Raw genomic sequence first — 19,783 nt, 5'->3', positions numbered from 1 at the left:
TTGCTAATAGTTGCACTGATTGCAAATGATACACCTGAAAAAAAAATATGGCGAAACGGAGTACCGTTCTTTCGTATTCTAATATTTCATTTTAAGGTTAACGCTGTTACAGTCTATGAAAATGCTAAACATATTAACATGCTTTAAATCCTGAGCGGTCATGCTCGTTAAGTTAAAGGTACCCTTGTTTGCGGTAGAGTTGCGTGTGGCGGGTCGCCCTCTTCCTTCAAATATGGCTAATGAGAGCGATGGCTGGTACACGCGTCAACATGCACTCGTGCCGGTTTAAGAGGCCGGTTCGCCCCGTAATATTATTATTTAGTATAGTGATATTGCTGACCTCCTTCATGGTCATCTCACCTTTTAATTACCACTAGCTTTTAAAATTTTGAATCGGTCTCGAATTCCTTTTACCTTCCACTATTCTTACGTTGGTTCGTTCCATCACTCCTATCAAAATTCTTAAAACGAGAGTACGTGCTCAACGATCGATACCTACAATGATCACTACGCCAACTTAATTTTTGGACCTGTTCTATTTTTATTTTGTTTTTGGTTTCGTTATAATTTTTTCACAAAATTCAGGGAGCATAATATTAGTAAATAAGTATGGCTGTTTACAAAAATGACAGAAAATTACCAAAAAATAAAGTTCATTGGAGGTATCGAGATCGTCCTCATATAAAACTCAAACTTCATGTGATTTACTGTTTTTAAATCAGTATACGTACATATGTAGTAGCAGTAGAGCTTCTTGTGAAAGAGTTCGTCCAGGATAATACTGCGACCTTCCCTATTTCTGCCTCCAAGCAGTAATGTCAGCATTACTGTGTTCCAGTTTTCAAGGGTAAGGGTGCTGGTGAAATTACAATATTTATGTGGTCTGTGTTACAGGCACATGGGACTTGTCAACTTACGTCGCAGGGTGACGGGCGCTGTGGCAGTGTCCTTCAGATCTTTGCGATTTAAAGCTCTGAGGATACTGCAAGTGTCATGGATAGGCCTGTGGCTTATCATCAGGCGCACGACTTGCTTGTCCCGTCACTTGATATTATGCAAAAAATATATACTAGACTTTTTTATTTCTACATGTAAATAAAAATGTGGAGCGAGTCTTTTCTTCTTTTTTGCTAAGGCCGGGCCACAGAATAACAAAGTATCTTTTATAATATTCTTATTTGTTTTTTATTACCATAATTTAAATATAGATCTATAAAAAACGGGCATTTTTCCATCATAAAAGTTTTCGTAAGCGTCTGTCCATATTCTATAACTCCTAGTGAAGGTACAAACTTAGATTGAAAAAATCTTCGAACGCCAAATAGATAAAAGAAGCTTATATGTAAAAATAGAGACAATCTACAATTTTTCTGAGCATTTTTAATTCAGTAAAAAGAAACATAGTACGTATAGTAATTATATTAACACGATCGACTTATTGATGGCGATTCTGTTTACACATCATTAATTTATGACATCGAGTATCTAACCAGAAATAAAGACGAAATAAGGGCCATCCATCCCTGGCAGCATAATAGGCAAATGGCCCTTTATATATAAACTTTCGTTTGCGCTGAAATCACAAATTAGAAAACCGAAATAGCGCCAACAACTGACCTGTCTACGTTTCCGTATATGGATGGAATATGTTCTAAAAATATTATGTATTTATTATAATAAAGATAATATCTCTAACGATGAGGGCTGTTCCATTTGGTGGTGTGGGAAAAACAGCAAAACATCTAATTACAAAATAAACGGACTCACATTTCAACGGTAATTAAATATTAAAAATATAGTTTTGCTATTTTTGTCCAATATAGCAAAGCTCAAGTTAAACTGGTCAATTAGAAGTGAAGCAATTGATGACACCCGTCAAATGTTTCGAATTCGGGCTGGCCAATCGGAGCGCAGTTGTCACAGTAATTATTTGGCAGAATAGTTTTCAAACAAATTAAATGACATTTCGTCCTATTTCTGGTTATATATTTGATGATTTATGGGAGCTATAATTGCACCCTGGATGTACTCGTTATTAAGATCACATCTGTAAAATGACAACTTTTCAAGATAGAGGTTCATAGATTCTACAAATGAAATTAGCCAATAGCTTTTTATGCTTCAATAGGACAGTTATAAGCTTTCACATATTACGTAAGATTTCATATTACTTTTTATGACTTTCATGTGATAAAACATTTTTTTATGTACGATCAATCACATGTCACTTTTTTCTACCAAATGCACGAAATACTGGAGGCTTTTAAATTTATTATCAATTTAAATTGGAGAACAATATGTTAGCTAAGTCAAATTTGTTTAGGATAAGAATCAACATCATAACGAAACTAAAACAAAAATTGTAATTTCGTAACGAATAATGTTCTACTCATATTTATAATATTATTTCACAGTAAAAAACGATCAGCTTAAATAAGAGCCTCTTTTCATAAATTACGTTTACAAAATCCGTTATAATAATATATGACATCGATTATGCACTATAATGATAGGCTCACTTCTTCATCAACATAGGCCAAATGACATAAAAATAACAATGTAATAGTTCTGGCGTGACTAGCGTCACGCCAGAACGCGTAGCGTCATCTAGTCTCTTGTACTGAAACTACAATAGCAGCATATTACCACACATTTTTTCCTGCAAAAGTAAATCATAGGTTTTTTATATGTACATTACTTACTGCCCTCCTTGTCATAATACCTATATACTAAATCTATGGTCATAACTAACGCTTTTGCACTTTAGTAACTTTCGAGATATTGGCACCTATAGTTTATTTTTCTTATTTTCTGTAAATTACGCTCTTAATTTTGCATAACAATAAAACTTAAACTAAATGAGTTACCTATAAAAAAAAGCGATTAGAGAGGGCTGTAAATCTTGTTTTCGCGAAAAATATCGATTGTCATTTATGATAACAATAATTATGAGAAGGGCAGACTATGTCTCAATAACAGCCATATCTGAAATTTTGTCGTAACTAAATGACATAGTTTTTGAAAAGCGATCGTTCGAAATCGTTATACATCTTCATTTTTATATGTGTATGAACATTGGTAGAACACGTTAGAGTCGATCTTACATCTAAACTGTTAAATAGAACATTTTGCTAACTTGATGCTTTGTTTTCTCTAGCCATACTTCTAACTCTTACACACTTAGTGAACCTGTGCAGGCACAAAGCTTTGCGCTTAAATTTAATAAAAGAAGAACAAGGAGAAAATAACACAGTTTTCTTTAGGGCCAGCATAAGCCAGGTGGAAGAGCATCGAGGAGGATCTTATACCCGCCAGAGGATCTTCTGATCTTACGCACACTGATGAGTCTTCTCCGCGAGCATACACCAGCTTATCGCAGCGTCCGCTCCCTCCTGTATGCAGCTACCCCGGCGCATTCTGGTGAACCGACACATAACCGGTGGATTCCGTCGCATACCAGCTCCTCCCGCCGTGGTATTCCCTAGCGAGCTCTTCAATATCGCAGAGAGAACGTGGGGATACTGCAAGGTCGGTCTCAGATAAACTTATACGTTATTGCAATTGAAATTGCATAAAATATACATTGATAAATTTTATATCCTCTGCTTTGCTATGCGCCCGCTTACGCTGGCCCTAACTCACCAGTCGCGCCATAAATTGTGCATTTAGCATGTCACTCGACTTAAATACAGTGGTACAAAATGTTTCAATGCAGTAAATGGGCTCACTCTTACATCGTAAAACTTTATTAACGAAAAGTTGTCTTCAATAAATGTTATCCTCAACTCCTAATCTGAAGTTGACATAAATCGAAAGATTCGTGTATTAATTATGTCATTAATTTATACAAAATCAACCTATCAACATACTCAGTAAGAACAAACACAAACATTGTTCATAATCATTTTAATCAATGCGTCTTTACTTTACCATTACCATTTAATTGTGCGTCAATTTTTACATTGTTGTTCATACTGTTTAAATAAAAGTTTTTACTAGTATTTTCGATAATATCGTCACCTTTATGGCTATTGGATATTTTTTCTTTTGCAGCGACAGCATTAGGTTTTTTAATATAAGTTTTGATGTAGAATTCAAGGAAGAGAACGAGCATAAATATATTTTGAGGAAGAAAGACCGCGGCCGTCCACCGAGGAAATTCGCAGTCGGGCTTGAACACTATGAGAGCCATATGAATCACGCACCAGAGAAATTGGAGCTGAAATTAAAAAAAAAACTGATTTAAAACTGGATCAATGTGAAACTTTCTTAAAAGAAATAATCCATTAGAACTGATTGACAGAAATTGTAATTTAGAACAACAATAACAATGTATAGAACCATTTTCACCGATCATTTTGGTCACAAACTAAGTAGTTCGCTTAACTACGAGCACCACTCTAGGGCTATATCCAAAATACCCAAGTAACAATTTATGCAAATTTGACCCAGCGACTATTGCCGGGACGGCATGGTAATGGGCTCTTCGTTATTAGTACATTCAAACGCATACTAACGGTAATAAGCCGCGGTATCCTTAGGGACGCTGACGCATCTTGCTAGCACCTAGTCTCTCTTCAGTTCAGTCGTAACGTCGCAAGCTGATTTATTATCAGTTGTATATTTTAAAGAAGCTTGCCGAAGCATCCCGAAGCTTGCCAAAACTTTTCAGAGGCGGCCGGCTCGGTATGCCTAGGCTTACCCAGCTTTGATTTTGTAGCTACGACCAATATAATTGAAATTTCGTCTATAATTTTATCAGTGGCGAATTTGCAGTTTTGTCCGCCCTAGGCTCCAGATCATGTAGTCAGTACCAGCATCCGTTCAGTAGTTTTTGAGTTTATCGTGATCAGACAGACAGACAGACGTAGTGATGTAGTAAGTTTTTAGAATATTTAGGTACTTTGAGTTATTTCTTGTCATCATGAGTGATTTTTTTGTCCGCCCCTAAACTCGGGCCGCCTTAGGCCCGGGCCTACTGGGCCTTAGGGCAAATCCGCCACTGAACGTTATCCTATTAAGGCACATATTGTTGGTCACGTAAAAATTCATTGCTGTTCCGTCTTTGGTCGCTGCGGCTTAATTTTCTAATTGGTCATACAAGGAATCTGACTCAAGAACTCCTCATCTAGCTCTCATAGTGCTAATGAACATTGGGCCACTTACATTTTCAAACTAAGTATGGTGTTTTCCTTAAAAGAAATAAATATCAACTTACCTTAAACAATACGTTTCTACTCAAGTACAGTCAATAGCACGTCAAGCTCAATACTTTGTACTTCGGATTGTTCTTATCGCAAGTGGTATAGAGTTGAATTTTTGCCCTTGCCCTTATACCTCAAATGTTTATATCAGACCTGTATGACATAAAACTTACTATTTGTAGTTGAGTAATGTATTTCTTCCACCATAGAGATTTCTTGACGCTCGGCACAGCAACAGTCAATAAGTAGTAGAAGTACATGACAATGTGGACAAACGAGTTGATTACTCCGATTAGAGTACCGTGGCCGCCTAAAATTTTGAACAAAAATGTAAATTTACTCAAAAATATTTGCGTCTAAAGTCTACCACTATACACACGATTTACATAACAAGTATTGGCTAAAAATATTGAATGGCGTTAGCGCTGCGGCATTAGGAACAGGTATTGTAAATACAAAATATAAAACCGTGAAGCTTACTCTTCCATACTCGCCTATTAAAATTAGTGAGCAATTAATGATTTGAATTTATTTGCTCTGACTAATAGAGTAGGCGTTTGAATATAGTTACGCGTAATGTAAAAGATATTCTATGGAGGCGTCTAAGCGCCATCAGAAGGTGAGAAACCAGTTCCAGGAAGAGTGAAAGAATAACCTTTACTTATAATATCAAGGGCAGGGTGTCTAATTATACCTACATATAAAATTAGGCACTCTGCCCTTGAAACACGACTGGTAAAATTCTCATTATCGTCACTGTTGATTTACATAGGTCATTTCTCTATAATTCAAGTATGAAGGCAGGAGGTCACTGTTTACTATGCCCACTAACTGTGGGCAGGGAATTCAGACGTCTGTGAAATGTTACGTTTCGTTTACCGATAAACCATTTGATAAATGTTAAACTAAACAGCAAAATATTGTAAAAAAAAAACTCAGTAGTACAGGCCTCTCGGCTGGTAACGAACCCAGGAAAGGATATAAAAGGCAAACGTATTCTCAAACAGACTACGGCAGGTGTTATTACTTGTTCCGATTACACTCTACCAATGAAACTTTAGGTAGTGTATTCTAAATTATCTATTGATAACATTACCAGGAAAATATGTAATAGCTCCCCAAATCAGCATAACCATCCCTGTGTGGTGGTAGACGTGCAGAAACGATATTTGGTTGTTCTTCTTACGGAGCACGAAGAATACCTATAATATGAAAAATTAAAACTAACATTATCAATACGAGGAATAAAAATAAACCACCTATTCTTGATAGTCGTCTTCACAAAGCTACAAATTTAGTTAGGGGGCAATAAATACGTTTCTAATTATAAGATTCCGGTTGATACTCAAAATTTGTCATTCACGAGGTTTAAAACTATAATGAAACAAAAACTTTACACTAAAAGTTATTAATACAGCTTCTGCGTACTGGGATGACAGAAATCCATGGTAATGACCGGTAATTCTTGCAGATAGTCTCGTTTTGAAATAAATATTGTCATTGACAGCAACGTAGTCGGGTATTTAGTACCAGTTGGTACACCAGATGTCGCGGCGAGTAACCAAATGGCTATTTTTGTAAATTGTAACTAATTTGTTTTACATTGAAAAGCTGCAATTTATCAAAGTTACTCTAATTTCTAGTGATACCAAACAAACCAATTAGATGGCGCTTATTGCATAGATTTTTATGTGAGTGAGAGCCGGCTATTCTTTTATTTTGTATAGGATTAGCGCCACCTACCCGTATTAGGAAGCGTTAATTTATAAATTAGTTTGTAACACACACTGCCATCTATTGACACGCATATTTATCAAAGTTCAACAAATAATTTCGGCTTGTGATCAATATTTGAATAACACATTAACACAACAAGGAAAAAAACTTACTTATTATATTTCATATTAAAGATGAATTGATTGATATCTACGACCACTTACATAATATAAACTATTTCCAGTCTGAGCACCATTTAGATAGAAGATGGAATTTGGACCTTTTTCTGACCTACGATCTGTATTATGGAGTCAAGGCATAATCTGCCTAAATAATGAGCAGTACCTACGCTTAAACTAATATGACGATTCAAGTGTAATTTGCTTACTTATGAAATAAACATGATTAGAGTTTGATTTAGAAAAGCATTGATCGTAAGTAGTAAACACGGAATGTAATTAAATGTTGACGAGTATTTTCTGAATGTATCGATAACTTCAGCAAAAACTACACTCTATTTACAGCGGTGTATTATTATCGCCTTAGGGCTGTATAATATACAGCCCTAAGGCGATAATTGGGTTCTTATATTTTTACTCTCCCGTCACACGCTCGGGCGCGGGGACCTCAAAGTCTACTTTGCGCCATTTTTCTTTTTCCCCTGGCGAATTTTTTTTTTAATTTTTAATTTTCTTTATTTATAAAGAAAATTAAACATTATAACAATGTTATTAGGAATGAAGTAATGGAAAGAATGTGGAAAGTCGCTTTCTCGAATTCCGGAAACATACTCAGAAATACTATTAATTGTTCTCATAGCCCTGGTAAAAGCAGCGAACTTTAAAATACTTATACGATACATACTCATATTTTTGCTAACGCTTTATGTATAAATAAAACGTATTTTTTAAAATTTGTAATTATGTCGTGGCATATAATATGTACCACGACATAAGTTTATAACATACATATACCACGACATAATTATAAATAAAAAATAATACGTATTATTTATATGTAAAAATATAGCAAAAATTTGAATACACAAAAAAGAAAATTCTTTATAACATTTATTTTTGGTATAGTTTAAAGTTTGTAAATATTAAAATTATCGAAAAACTACAAAGTACAATTTTCCTATTTTTCGACACCCTCGCAATTGTGATGAAAAACATTGTATGCCACACGGGCGTAACTGCAATTACTAATGTTCGGGCTATTAAAGAAAATGGTAGGTTACATCTATTGTTTTGTAATCTGAGGGTTACATATTTATCCAGACTTATGTCATTGTTAATGGTGAGTTCGTCCAAGGAAGTACTGCCACCTCACTTACTTCTGCCACCAAGCGGTAATAGCATTACTGCGTCCCGGTTTAGAAAGGTAAGGGTGCTGGTGAAATTACAGGCACATGAGAGTTGTCAACTTATGTCTCAGGGTGACGGGCACAGTGGCCAGTGCCCCTAATAATCTTTGCGATTTCAAGCTTTGAGTGGCACTGCAACTGTTATTTATTTATTTATTTATTTATTTTCACATTGCACATGTACAAAATATTTATAGATCTTACAATTAGGTTAGTCAAGTACATGACCCAGTCTGGGTATTGCAAGTATCTTAAAACTAAATTTATATAGTATATGTCCTTTTATTAAATAAACACAAAAATTATTATAAATTATTATTATTATTATATTTAACAAATTATTTTTAACGCTTCCCAACATAATCCCTACAACCAAAAATAAATATCACAATTAGACAATAACTAACAGGAAAGAAAACATAATATAAACCCATCAAAATTTAAGAAAAATAGTAATGTCAATAATTATGTCGACAAATAGTGTCAAAAGAAGTGCCAACAAAAGAAAAAAAGATAAAATACTAATGTCAAAAGAGTAGAATAATAATAATGTCGTTGTATTAGGATTTAAAGTACATTATTTAACTAGGTCATGGACAATACTCAATGGCTTTTCACTCCATGTCATTCGTCAAAAAACTGATTCAAGCCATAATAGCATTTTCCAAGTAGATGAGTCTTTAATTTTTGGATGAATAAATTATATTGAATCTCTGATGAAATGAACTTTGGAATTTTGTTATAAATTTTAATAGCCATTACATATGGTCCCTGACTATACATTTGCAATCTTGAGGTGGGCAGTACTAACCTATTTTTATATCTAAGATTTGGGCGGTTATGGATATCCTTGGCTTGAGTGAAATAATGTTGATTCTTTTTGACAAATTTACATATCTCTAGTATGTATAAGGATGGTACTGTTAGAATCTTTAATTTAATGAAATACGGTTTACAGCTTTCCATTGAGTCAATGTTTGCCAGTATCCTAATACATTTCTTTTGTAGCGTGAATAACATTAGGGCATCCGTGCTATTTCCCCATAAGGTAATGCCATAACTAAGCCAAGCGTGAGCATACGCATAGTATGCGGTTTTAGCTGTGTCTATGTCAGTGGTTTTCTTTAACTGTAACAATGCATAAGCAAATCTACAAAGTTTGCTTGAAATATTTTGAATGTGTTGTTTCCAGTTTATATTGGTGTCTAAATGTATGCCAAGTAAGTTAAAAGTATTCACCGTTTCTATCATATTATTGTTTATTTTAAAATTTATTTTTAATGGAACCCTTTGGTAAGGTCTAAATTGCATTATTTTAGTTTTTGTATAATTTATTATTAGATTATGCTCACTTAGCCAACTGTTTATATCATTAAGAATGTCATTTATACTTTTATTTAAATCTGATTCCATTGTACATGGAAAAACCACTGACATATCATCCGCGAATAAAATGCTTGTAACATTTAACGCTTTAGGTAAATCGTTAATATATATCAGGAATAGTAAACTCCCTATTACACTTCCCTGTGGTATGGATTGGGTCACGGCAGCTCTTGGTGACCGCACGCCAGATATGACACCAGTACTGGGATCGTGATGTTCCACTTCCACGTACTGATAACGATTTGTTAGGTACGACTTGAACCACTCAAAGGCTATTCCCCTTACACCTATGCCATAAAGCTTTTGTAGCAATATTTTATATGATACTCTGTCATAAGCCTTACTCATATCCAAGAGAACCCCGACTGCATATTGTTTATGGTTGAGAAAGTCTAGTATTTTTTGTATGTAATTATATACTGCCATTGTTGTTGATCTATGCTTTCTAAACCCGTATTGACTCTCATCCAATATTTTGTATTTTTCACAGAATGAGTATAGTCTCTGTGACATTGCCGATTCAAATATTTTTGCAAAGGTTGGGAGGAGAGATATAGGTCGATAGTTATTTAAATCCGTTGGATCACCCTGCTTAAATATCGGTTTGATAATGGATATTTTAAGCAGGTCTGGAACGGCGCCTTCGGAAAAGGATTGGTTAATTAAAAATACAAGTGGCAGGACAAGTTCGTTTGCACATTTTTTTATTAGTTTTGGTGATAGTTCATCCAAACCAAAACTTTTTTTGTTCTTAAGATTACCAATGATTTTGTGCAATTCTGATGGCTCTACGGGCTGTAAATACATAGAATTCTGAATCGGAATCACCACAGGACGTCCGTTTGGCGAAGACATTGGACTAGCAGCAGCATCTGCTTTATTTCCTACCGTTACAAAATAGTTGTTAAATGTGTTTGCCACACCATTGGGATCCACTATTAAAGAATTAAGGACGTTTAAATTAATATTTTTCCTGGTGGTTTTTTTAATTTTATTAGTTCTTTCTTTAACTATATGCCACATCGTTTTAGTTTTATTCTCAGAATCTCTAATTTTTTGTATATAAGTTAGTTTTTTAGATTTTAATACCGTGATTTTTAATAATTTTTCATATTTTTTATAGTAATTTTGCAGAATAGGATTTTCTGTTTGTTGGACTAATAGTTTTAACAACCTTTTGTGTTTACATGAGACCTTTATACCCTGGGTTAGCCACGTCTTCTGAACTTTGCTTTTAATTTTAACTTTTTTCATAGGCATACTAATGCGTAATAAATTTTGAATCGTTTCCAAAAACAAACTATAGTTTTGATTTATAGTTTTATCTGTATTAAGTAAGCTATTCCAATCTATTTTCCCTAATAGGGACTTGAAAAGCTGTATATTTTTTTCATTGTAATGTCTTTTTAGTAAATACCAATTCTTCTGATTTTCTGTTTTTACTCTTGGAATTTTTAAGATAATCCCTTTATGATCCGAGAGACCATAATCTATTACATTTGCTATAAGAGTTTGTTTTTGGATATTTGAAAATATTAAATCTATACACGTAGAACTTGTAGGTGTCACTCTTGTGGGTTCATTTATATATTGTTTTAAGTCAAAACTTTTCATTAGATCCAATAATCTTAAAGATAACTGATCCTTTTCTAATATATTTATATTAAAATCACTCCCTATTATAATATTTTTACGGATATCCTTTGAACTCAGTATATTCAATAACCGTTCTAAAGATTCAAAAAATAAATCTGTATCTCTATTTCTTACTGGCCAATATAACACAACAACCAGAAGCTCTAGGCTAGGAATCTCTATTGCGCATGTTTCAAATATATATTCTGTAGAAACCTTTGTTATGGACAGGCGTGTAGCTTACCATCAGGCGCACGGCTTGTACGTCCCGTCACTTGATATTATAAAAAAAAGACTGTTTTAAACATTTACGTCCTGTTTTAAAATTAAATGTTGGTTTTAAATAAGTTTAAGTTTTAAAATTTAATTTAAAACTGTACGTAAATATTGTAAAATAGTCATGAAAAACTAAAACATGTTTCTCTGAAAAATTTTTCGAAATGGCGCTTTCGCCCTTTCTACAAAACACCGACGATATATAAATGGATAACTAAATATAACATAAATAAAAATAATCACATTATTCACATTAAGGGTCGTATTCCAGAACTCTACTCAACGCTTAAGTCAGGATTTGAGCAGACTTGAGTACGATTTGCAGCACTGGAAATACGACCCTAATGGCAAGGACTTGAGTATGATTTTCAGTGCTCACTGCAATACCCAAGTCCTGACTTGAGTATTGAGTAGAGTTCTGGAATACGACCCTCAGACTCATTCAGAATTTTCTTTTCAAAACGTGTTTTCTCAAACCTAAAATTTTTTTAGTGAAGTTAGAACAGTATTTGATTTCAAGTGCGTTATACGAAAAGAGTGAATGTTTTTTTTATAATTTTCACTCGTTTATTAGGGTTGGCAAAGGTTCTACTATATATTACATTTTTTTCCTTCTTTAGACGACGAGTTCCTGTACCTAGGTTTTGCCTTTGTCATAGTGGATTGACGATATGTAACTGTAAAGCATAGAATAAGCACCTACGTTTTCAGAAGGATATTGAAATAAAAGTATTTAAAATAAAAGTTTTTAAATTAAAATGATTTGATGTATTTAATAATAAACGGACAACAATAAATGAACTAAAAATATGAATACATAAAATGTAATTGATAATCAATGTGATAATGTAAATTGAATCAATTTCAATTTCATTTCATTTCAATGTTTAATTTTCCTTTGATTTTGTTTATTGAATTTAATATTATATTTTTTATTTAGAATAATTAAATAATTTGGGTGTTTATTATGTTGCGGTACCCCTAACAGTGTTCATGTCTAGGTATTGATTTTTTTAAATGTACACCATGTCAGCTACATGATTGCATTAAATAAATGAATTTTAAATTAAGGTCATTTCTTCAAGTTACCTTTACTCTACTTTTCAAGTTTTACGTAAATAGACAATCATTCGAAATGATACGAATATTTCGAATCTAAATTGCGTACATTTGTTTAAACACTGTTTGTTTTCGACTGATGAATAAATAAATAAAAAGTACCGGTAATTGTTGTTCTAACTCATTCCAGTTTATTATTTGACACGTACAATGACCTCACTTGTCAGTTCACTATTCTAAATTTTAAGTCATAATTAATAGTTTGATTGTAAGGTTAATAACGTAAGACAACAGTGTCTAAATTGTCAGATTTGTTGAATAATAATAACTAATTAATGTTTTATCATTACAAGTGACGGGATGAACAAGTCGTGCTCCTGACGGTAACCGACACGACTGTCCATAACAGTTGCAGTGCCACTCAAAGCTTGAAATCGCAAAGATCTTAGGGGCACTGACCACTGTGCCCGTCACCCTGAGACATACGTTGATAACTCTCATGTGCCTGTAATTTCGCCAGCACCCTTACCTTTCTAAACCGGAACGCAGTAATGCTATTACCGCTTGGTGGCAGAAGTAGGTGAGGTGGCAGTACTTCCCTGGACGAACTCACCATTAACAATGACATAAGTCTGGATAAATATGTAACCCTCAGATTACAAAACAATAGATGTAACCTACCATTTTCTTTAATGGTCCGAACATTAGTAATTGCAGTGCTACTCAAAGCTTGTCACAAAGATCTGAGCACCTCATTGAGTCCGTCACCCTGAGACAGACTAGACAGACGCACACAAACATTATAGTTAGAAACGAAAAACTTAACCTTGTACATATAGTTGCATTTCTTGGTATAACTTTAGATGCTAAATTACAATATGGTGCATATATAAATAAGTTATCCAAACGGCTTAGCTGTGCAGTGTACGCGAATAAAAAATACAAAAACTTTCAGACGTCGCAACAGCTAGATTGGTTTATTGACACTTGGCATTTTGCTTTGGGGTAATGCAGCCAATATTAAAAGGGAGCAGAGGAAAAATTCCTAATCTTCAATTTGATTTTAGAGGGGTATATCCACTTTAAAGTTAAAATAAAATATTGTATGAGTAACTACACGATATATTCAAGCATAGACACTAATCAGAAACATAAAACAATAAAGCTTCCTCGATAGAAAAAGAAAAAATCACGAAATGATCTCTAATTTTCACATTTTTTCGACTTTATCCTCGAAATGCTACAGGTTATTAGGACAAAAATTAGATAATTAATTATATTTATGCATGATCGAGAACTGTCACTACGGATTTTTTTAATCCCTTTAGTTTTAGAGTTATTCCGCTATAACGAATTTGGTACTTTTAATGCGCAAAATGTTGATCGTCGTTGCGCATCTCCTGTCGCATGTCACGCGAACTTCAGTCATATATTTGTTTCACAAATTTGGGCGGAGCCAACGTCAAAACTTTTTTGGCATGAGACTGAGAGCTCTTAATAGAATCTTTGCTTGCGGAAACGTGCGGTTAGGGCAATTTACAATCTGGGCCCCAGAGTATCTTTGAGAGATAAGTTTAAAGAGATTAACATTCTTACACCTAACGTCTCAACACATTTATGAAAATGACATATATGGTAAGAAAAATATTACATTTTTATAAATTATATTCGCGTATTTTCGTGAAACTCGGATGACTACGAAAGCAGTGACATCGAAAATAGTACTACAATATGTGGCTGATGATGAAACTAATGGATTTTATGTGTGACAAATAAACAATTGTAATTGCAATTTTCAGGATTGGCCCGCGCTGACACGATCAACCACCACAAAGCAAAACTGCAATCAAACACAAACGAAAGCGCTAACTTTCCATCTCTTCGTTTGATCACTCAGTTACTTTCCACAACTATTTTATGCATAAAGATGTTGAGTATTTCGTCTCAACTACAATGACTTTTAAGGTGTTAACTTAAGGTTTGCTGCACTTTGAAGAATAAAAATTAAAGGCCAGCTTTGAAAGTTTCATTAGAACGGGGCATGCTGCGTCCACGTTAAGGCTAAAATTTTACTTTTAAGATGTTCACTGAGAAATATTTGTATGGCCTACAATTATTTCTCTCGTGAGTTTGGATATGATTTGTGTCCATAGCACCCGCGATACAGGGTTGCCCTAGTGCGGGGTTAAAAAACGTTAGCCGTACTACTACATACGTACGTACGAAGAACAACAATTGAAGGCCTATTTTGAAAGTTTCATTAGTAAGGGGCACATACTTAGTCGTTTAATAAAATATAAAGAATTATAACGCATAGAAACGTAGCCCGCACACGCTAAGTGAGGGAAATTGAAGCGCTCCCAAAGGGCCTACACGAGCGGGCGGGCCGTCAGTACTCAAGGTCAACTTGCACTGCGAACAGCTCAAGAATTTTAGCTAAAAATGACGAAATGTGCGGTAAATGAGTGTAAAAATACGTCAGACAAACATAAATTTCAAATAAATTCACTAAAACCGAAAATTAATCTACTACTAAAACTAGCCTACATGAATTTGATTTTGCTTCACTTGTGACAGTTCGTTTGATATGAAACTATCATTCTATGCGTTATTACTCTAAGGCTAAGATATATAAAACGAACTTTGCGTTCAACTAAGCAAAGATGTTTAGATAAGTAAATTTTTCGGAAAATTTTTTGCAGAAATCGCTTAAAGCGATAAGACCGCCCATTGTACCACCGCTTATTTTTAATTTAATTGTATTGTATTTGTTTCCTTTTTTGGTGTACAATAAAGAATTTTTGTATTGTATTGTATTGTATTTTTCGTATTTAAAAAAACAAACATAGGCAAAGTTCATTTTGTACGTAGTTTCAGTTTTTCATTAGTCGAAATAAAGTCCTTCATACATTTCCATAGTCCATTTATATAGTCTAAGTGAGCTAAGACCATTATTCATAAACTACACAATTGGTACGTTGTTAAACAGTAAATTACATCTATGTTGGTCACATTTGTCCGATCCACCTAATTAATATCACGCTGATTCACCGTGACCATTAATTTAAATAAGTCAATGAAACAATGGTTTTTACGACATTTGATATACCAAATTTGAATTTAAAAAATACAATATTACAATATACTTACTGTGTCCAAAAGGTCAATGAGCTTCAGTAAGTAGTAGCAGTATACAAATTTGGCGACTCGTATGGCCTCTTCGGTGTTGGAGTAGTCAACTGGCTCGCAAACCCATTTGTATTTCCATCCCCAGGCATACACGATGGCCTGAAAAGCGTTTTTAAGCTCTCGTCAATAAGGATCAACAAAGCTTAACAATATCTTAATGGCTTTGCTCTACAATATTGTTTATAAGATCGAATAAAGACAAAGAAAATTCCTTAAAAAAATATCCGAACCAGCACCTTTGCCAAACCGCTCTCCCAACTGAGCTGCGGAACCAAGCAACAGTCTTTACACTCGCTCGTTGCAGATCTTTGTTTTTGATTTTAACGGCTTTATTTCCAAATGCATAAGTATAAATATAATACCTATTTAAAATAAATATTCCTCAAAAAAATGGCTTATAATTTCTTTTATTTTCTGGAAACCAATGTTATTAAGTAGCAGTATTATATAAGTTGACCAGTCCCATGTGCCTGTAATTTCACCAGCAACCTTACATTTCAAAATCGGAAGGCAGTAATGCTCGCATTACTGCATGGCGGCAGAAATAGGTAAGGTAGTAGAATTTCCTTGGTCGAACTGTTTTACAAGGGGCTCTGCTGCTACTATGAATTTTGTAAAGTGCAATATGCCCATTTGAATGATGTCACTAAAACTAAAATTATAAATCTATATTGGGCTATTTGTATTTTGAGCCCTATTTGTATTTTGAGCACTAAGGAACTTTTTTTTCATATGCGATGTAACTACTTATAGACCTTTCTGAGAGAAATAAACATTTTGTATTGTATTATTTTATCCATTAAAGACATAACTAAAGCTACGTCATAGCAATAAGTATCACTATGGTCTGTTCTGGCCTACTATGAGATATGCACATGCCGTGAAAGTATAATGACACTAATGGGACATAGATTTTATCGTTAATTATAGACAAGTAAGGACGTGTTGGAAAATTGGAGAAAGTTATCTTTTCGCTCGAGGCTTCAATTACTGATTTAGGTTAATCACTAAGGTTATGAGCAAAAGTGATGTACGAACGTGGTATAAATATCAACACTGAAAATTCAACGTTATTTCTGTGGACAGAATTTGATATCATATTTCGAAGTAGTATTACTACAGGACGTCCTAATGGTCGACGACCAGCTGGTCGGACCAAATAATATCGATGGAGGGACGAAATAGCAGCGCAGAGAACTGGGAAGAGATCGCAGAAAAAGTAGTTCGCGCTGGCGCAAACTAGTATCGGACGCCAATACCCGCTTTGGGTCGCTGAGCCAACGGAGTAAGTCTTCTAACAAAATGCACCCACTACTTGCAAATATACATCATGAATAATAATAATAATAAATAAATCATTTACTTGGCATCCAAGGCCCACTTGTTAGGAAATACAGACAATTTTACCTTACGGCTGTTATTCGTACATATAAAACCAAACCACAAAAACACATTACGCTCGAGGCGCCGACTACCTCATCACATCACCAGAACCTGGATGAAATGACGAGCTTAGCTGCAAACGTTCTTAGGATGCTGTTAGGACTAGAACGCAGTCTAGAAAGTAGTGACGCCGTCTTTTTACGTATCATAGCAAAAAAGTAAACTATTCCCGCTTGAGCAAACACCGACGATGCGCTACAGAGTCGCTGTAGTCCCAACAGCATCCTGAAACCGTTGTTATATTGAACGCGCAGGGCCGAGTGCCTTCTGCGTAAACCTTAATGTTTTTTTCTATACTTAAGCGTATTTAATTAAAATTTTTGATTTGTCATACTTTCTGTTACTTCATACTTGACAACCCAATTGACGAACTGTATTTGGGGAATTTATCGTTCACTTAGCAAACAATAAAACGGCCTCGTGATTCCGACAATTTACAATTCCTCTGACGTAAGTGACAATCTACGTAACTAATACACAATCGAATATTTTTGGCAAATATATATGTGACACTCTCCTTGGCGACTCTCTTCCACAGCAAGCCGGTGATGATAGGAGGCGTCTAAAGCCGCCACATATATAAACTCACAGTCTATTCTCTAATTATTTGTAAATTAAGTAAATAAGTTACAAAATCAGTGACAATAAGATTACATTAATTAAATTTTTATTGAATTGATATTCAATAATTTTTGTGAAATTACTCCACTAGTTTGTTTAATTCAGATTCAGATTCAAATTAATTTATTTCCCAAATATAACATTACAGTATAAATTGCACTACGTGTCAAAATATAAGAAATTATATTGAGATCGTCGTACAAAAATGAAAATTATTAGAAAAATACACAATAAATTGAAAATTAACAATTTAATTAAATTTTTATTGAATTGATATTCAATTATTTTTTTGTGAAATTACTCCACTAGTTTGTTATAATTATTAATACAAAGATCGAACACTCAGAAAAAACACTCAGAAAAAATTCCTTCGATCCGGTCGCATTCGAACCGAACGTCTTCTTGCATACCGTGCCAGACGCTATACCAACTAAGCCACGGAACGAACCAACGGACCTCACGAATTTTTCTATGTGCTTGCGTCGTGTCTTTGTACTTGGTTTTACAACGACTTTTTAGTCGTAGCGCCATCTATGAGAAATCTATTGCAGATTTATCACCCAATAACATTACAGTACATCATTAAAAATGTTGCTGATAATGTTGAGGCTTTCAAAATGACTATATAAATATAAATAATAAGAAGAAATCCTTTTAACCCCGACTCACAAAAAAGGTAAGTTACAAGCCTTTATCTGTGTATCTCTATATCTGTTTCTCTGTAGTATCGTAGCTCGTAAATTAGAGATGCGCGATTGTGAATGATTTCAATTTTTTTTTGTCAAATTAATAATCCATAGATGTCATAGAGCATTTCCACTCGTAATCACCTAGCCGTCTCTGACATATATGGTACATACTGTAAATGTGACTAGGACAGGGATATTTTGGTATGGACATGATGAATGAGTGTTCCGATATAATAATCATTCGACACTTACACCCGACCGAATGGCAGGGCATTCGGTATAGTTAAACATTCGACTCGAGTCCAACGATTGTGCTTGGATTCGACTGCTTTTTTTTTTATTCGGTTTTGATGATTCTACTTGGTTGGAAAGAGGGTACCTCAGTATTGGTCCCCTTTAAATTTGAAGAAAATATTCCACCTCTAAAGGTGGCAAACTACGGGATGAATCCGGTTCGCGCACTTTCCGGTAACCGATTTCAGTAAAACTTGGCATATAGATGTAATTCTACGAACTTTTTAGGTCGGTTTTTTTAGTACTCTGTACTGAGATTATTATCTAATACAATCTTAAACACTTACCCCATAAAAAAGATACGCGCAACATAGTACTTGCAAAGCATTATACACTATCATAATCTTGTCCAAATTGAACGGTTTTCGATTTTTCATCCACTGCGGGCCCCATTTCAACACGAACATCAAATACAGGCCTAATATAGTCAGCCCTTGGTACGGCTTTGCTGCTAGAAACCATGATTTTGTTCTTTGATCTGTAAATATTAAAAAAAAACAAATTTTACTTTTCAAGTCATTGACCCAAAAACGACCTTGTGTAGGACAGTGTTTGATGTGACTCCTCTAACACTTAAGGTTAAGGTCCATAGTGCAGTAAAGTTAGCCTAATGGGGTTGGGAAAGTCGCACATCTCCAAAGTTATCTGAACCTTTCCCGTCATGCAGGTTTGTTTTATAGGTCGATGAGTTCACAAGTGAAGAGTATTAGAAAATAATTCCTATCTAGAGCGACATCTATCGAGCCATTACCGTCGACATACTGCAAGTGACAAAAAACAAATTTTTACAGGAGACGGTATTTTTAAATGGTTTTACATATAAATAATAATAATGATCCTGAGTCCCTGACCCCGGCCGACTGTGTCATTGCCGGGGAATACTGCCTGTCCCATTTAAAAATTTA

General features: G+C 34.4%; 1 protein-coding gene across 1 annotated transcript; it reads right to left on the bottom strand.

The window, feature by feature from the left end:
- Positions 1-1,879: 1,879 nt before the first annotated feature.
- LOC113236929 (elongation of very long chain fatty acids protein 7-like) lies at positions 1,880-19,468 on the bottom strand. Its single transcript, XM_026473155.1, has 6 exons — positions 19,450-19,468; positions 19,166-19,356; positions 15,793-15,930; positions 6,301-6,406; positions 5,378-5,514; positions 1,880-4,219 (listed from the first exon to the last, which is right to left on the bottom strand). The coding sequence occupies exons 1-6, from the start codon at positions 19,466-19,468 to the stop codon at positions 3,911-3,913; spliced, it is 900 nt and encodes a 299-aa protein (XP_026328940.1). The 3' UTR covers positions 1,880-3,910.
- Between the last annotated feature and the right edge of the window lie 315 nt (positions 19,469-19,783).

Source organism: Hyposmocoma kahamanoa, unplaced genomic scaffold (genome assembly GCF_003589595.1).
Source record: "Hyposmocoma kahamanoa isolate Upper Pololo Valley unplaced genomic scaffold, ASM358959v1 92, whole genome shotgun sequence".
Classification (NCBI taxonomy): Eukaryota; Metazoa; Arthropoda; class Insecta; order Lepidoptera; family Cosmopterigidae; genus Hyposmocoma; species Hyposmocoma kahamanoa.
The sequence above is the reverse complement of the archived record's forward strand: the minus strand, read 5'-3'. Positions and strand labels throughout refer to the sequence as shown.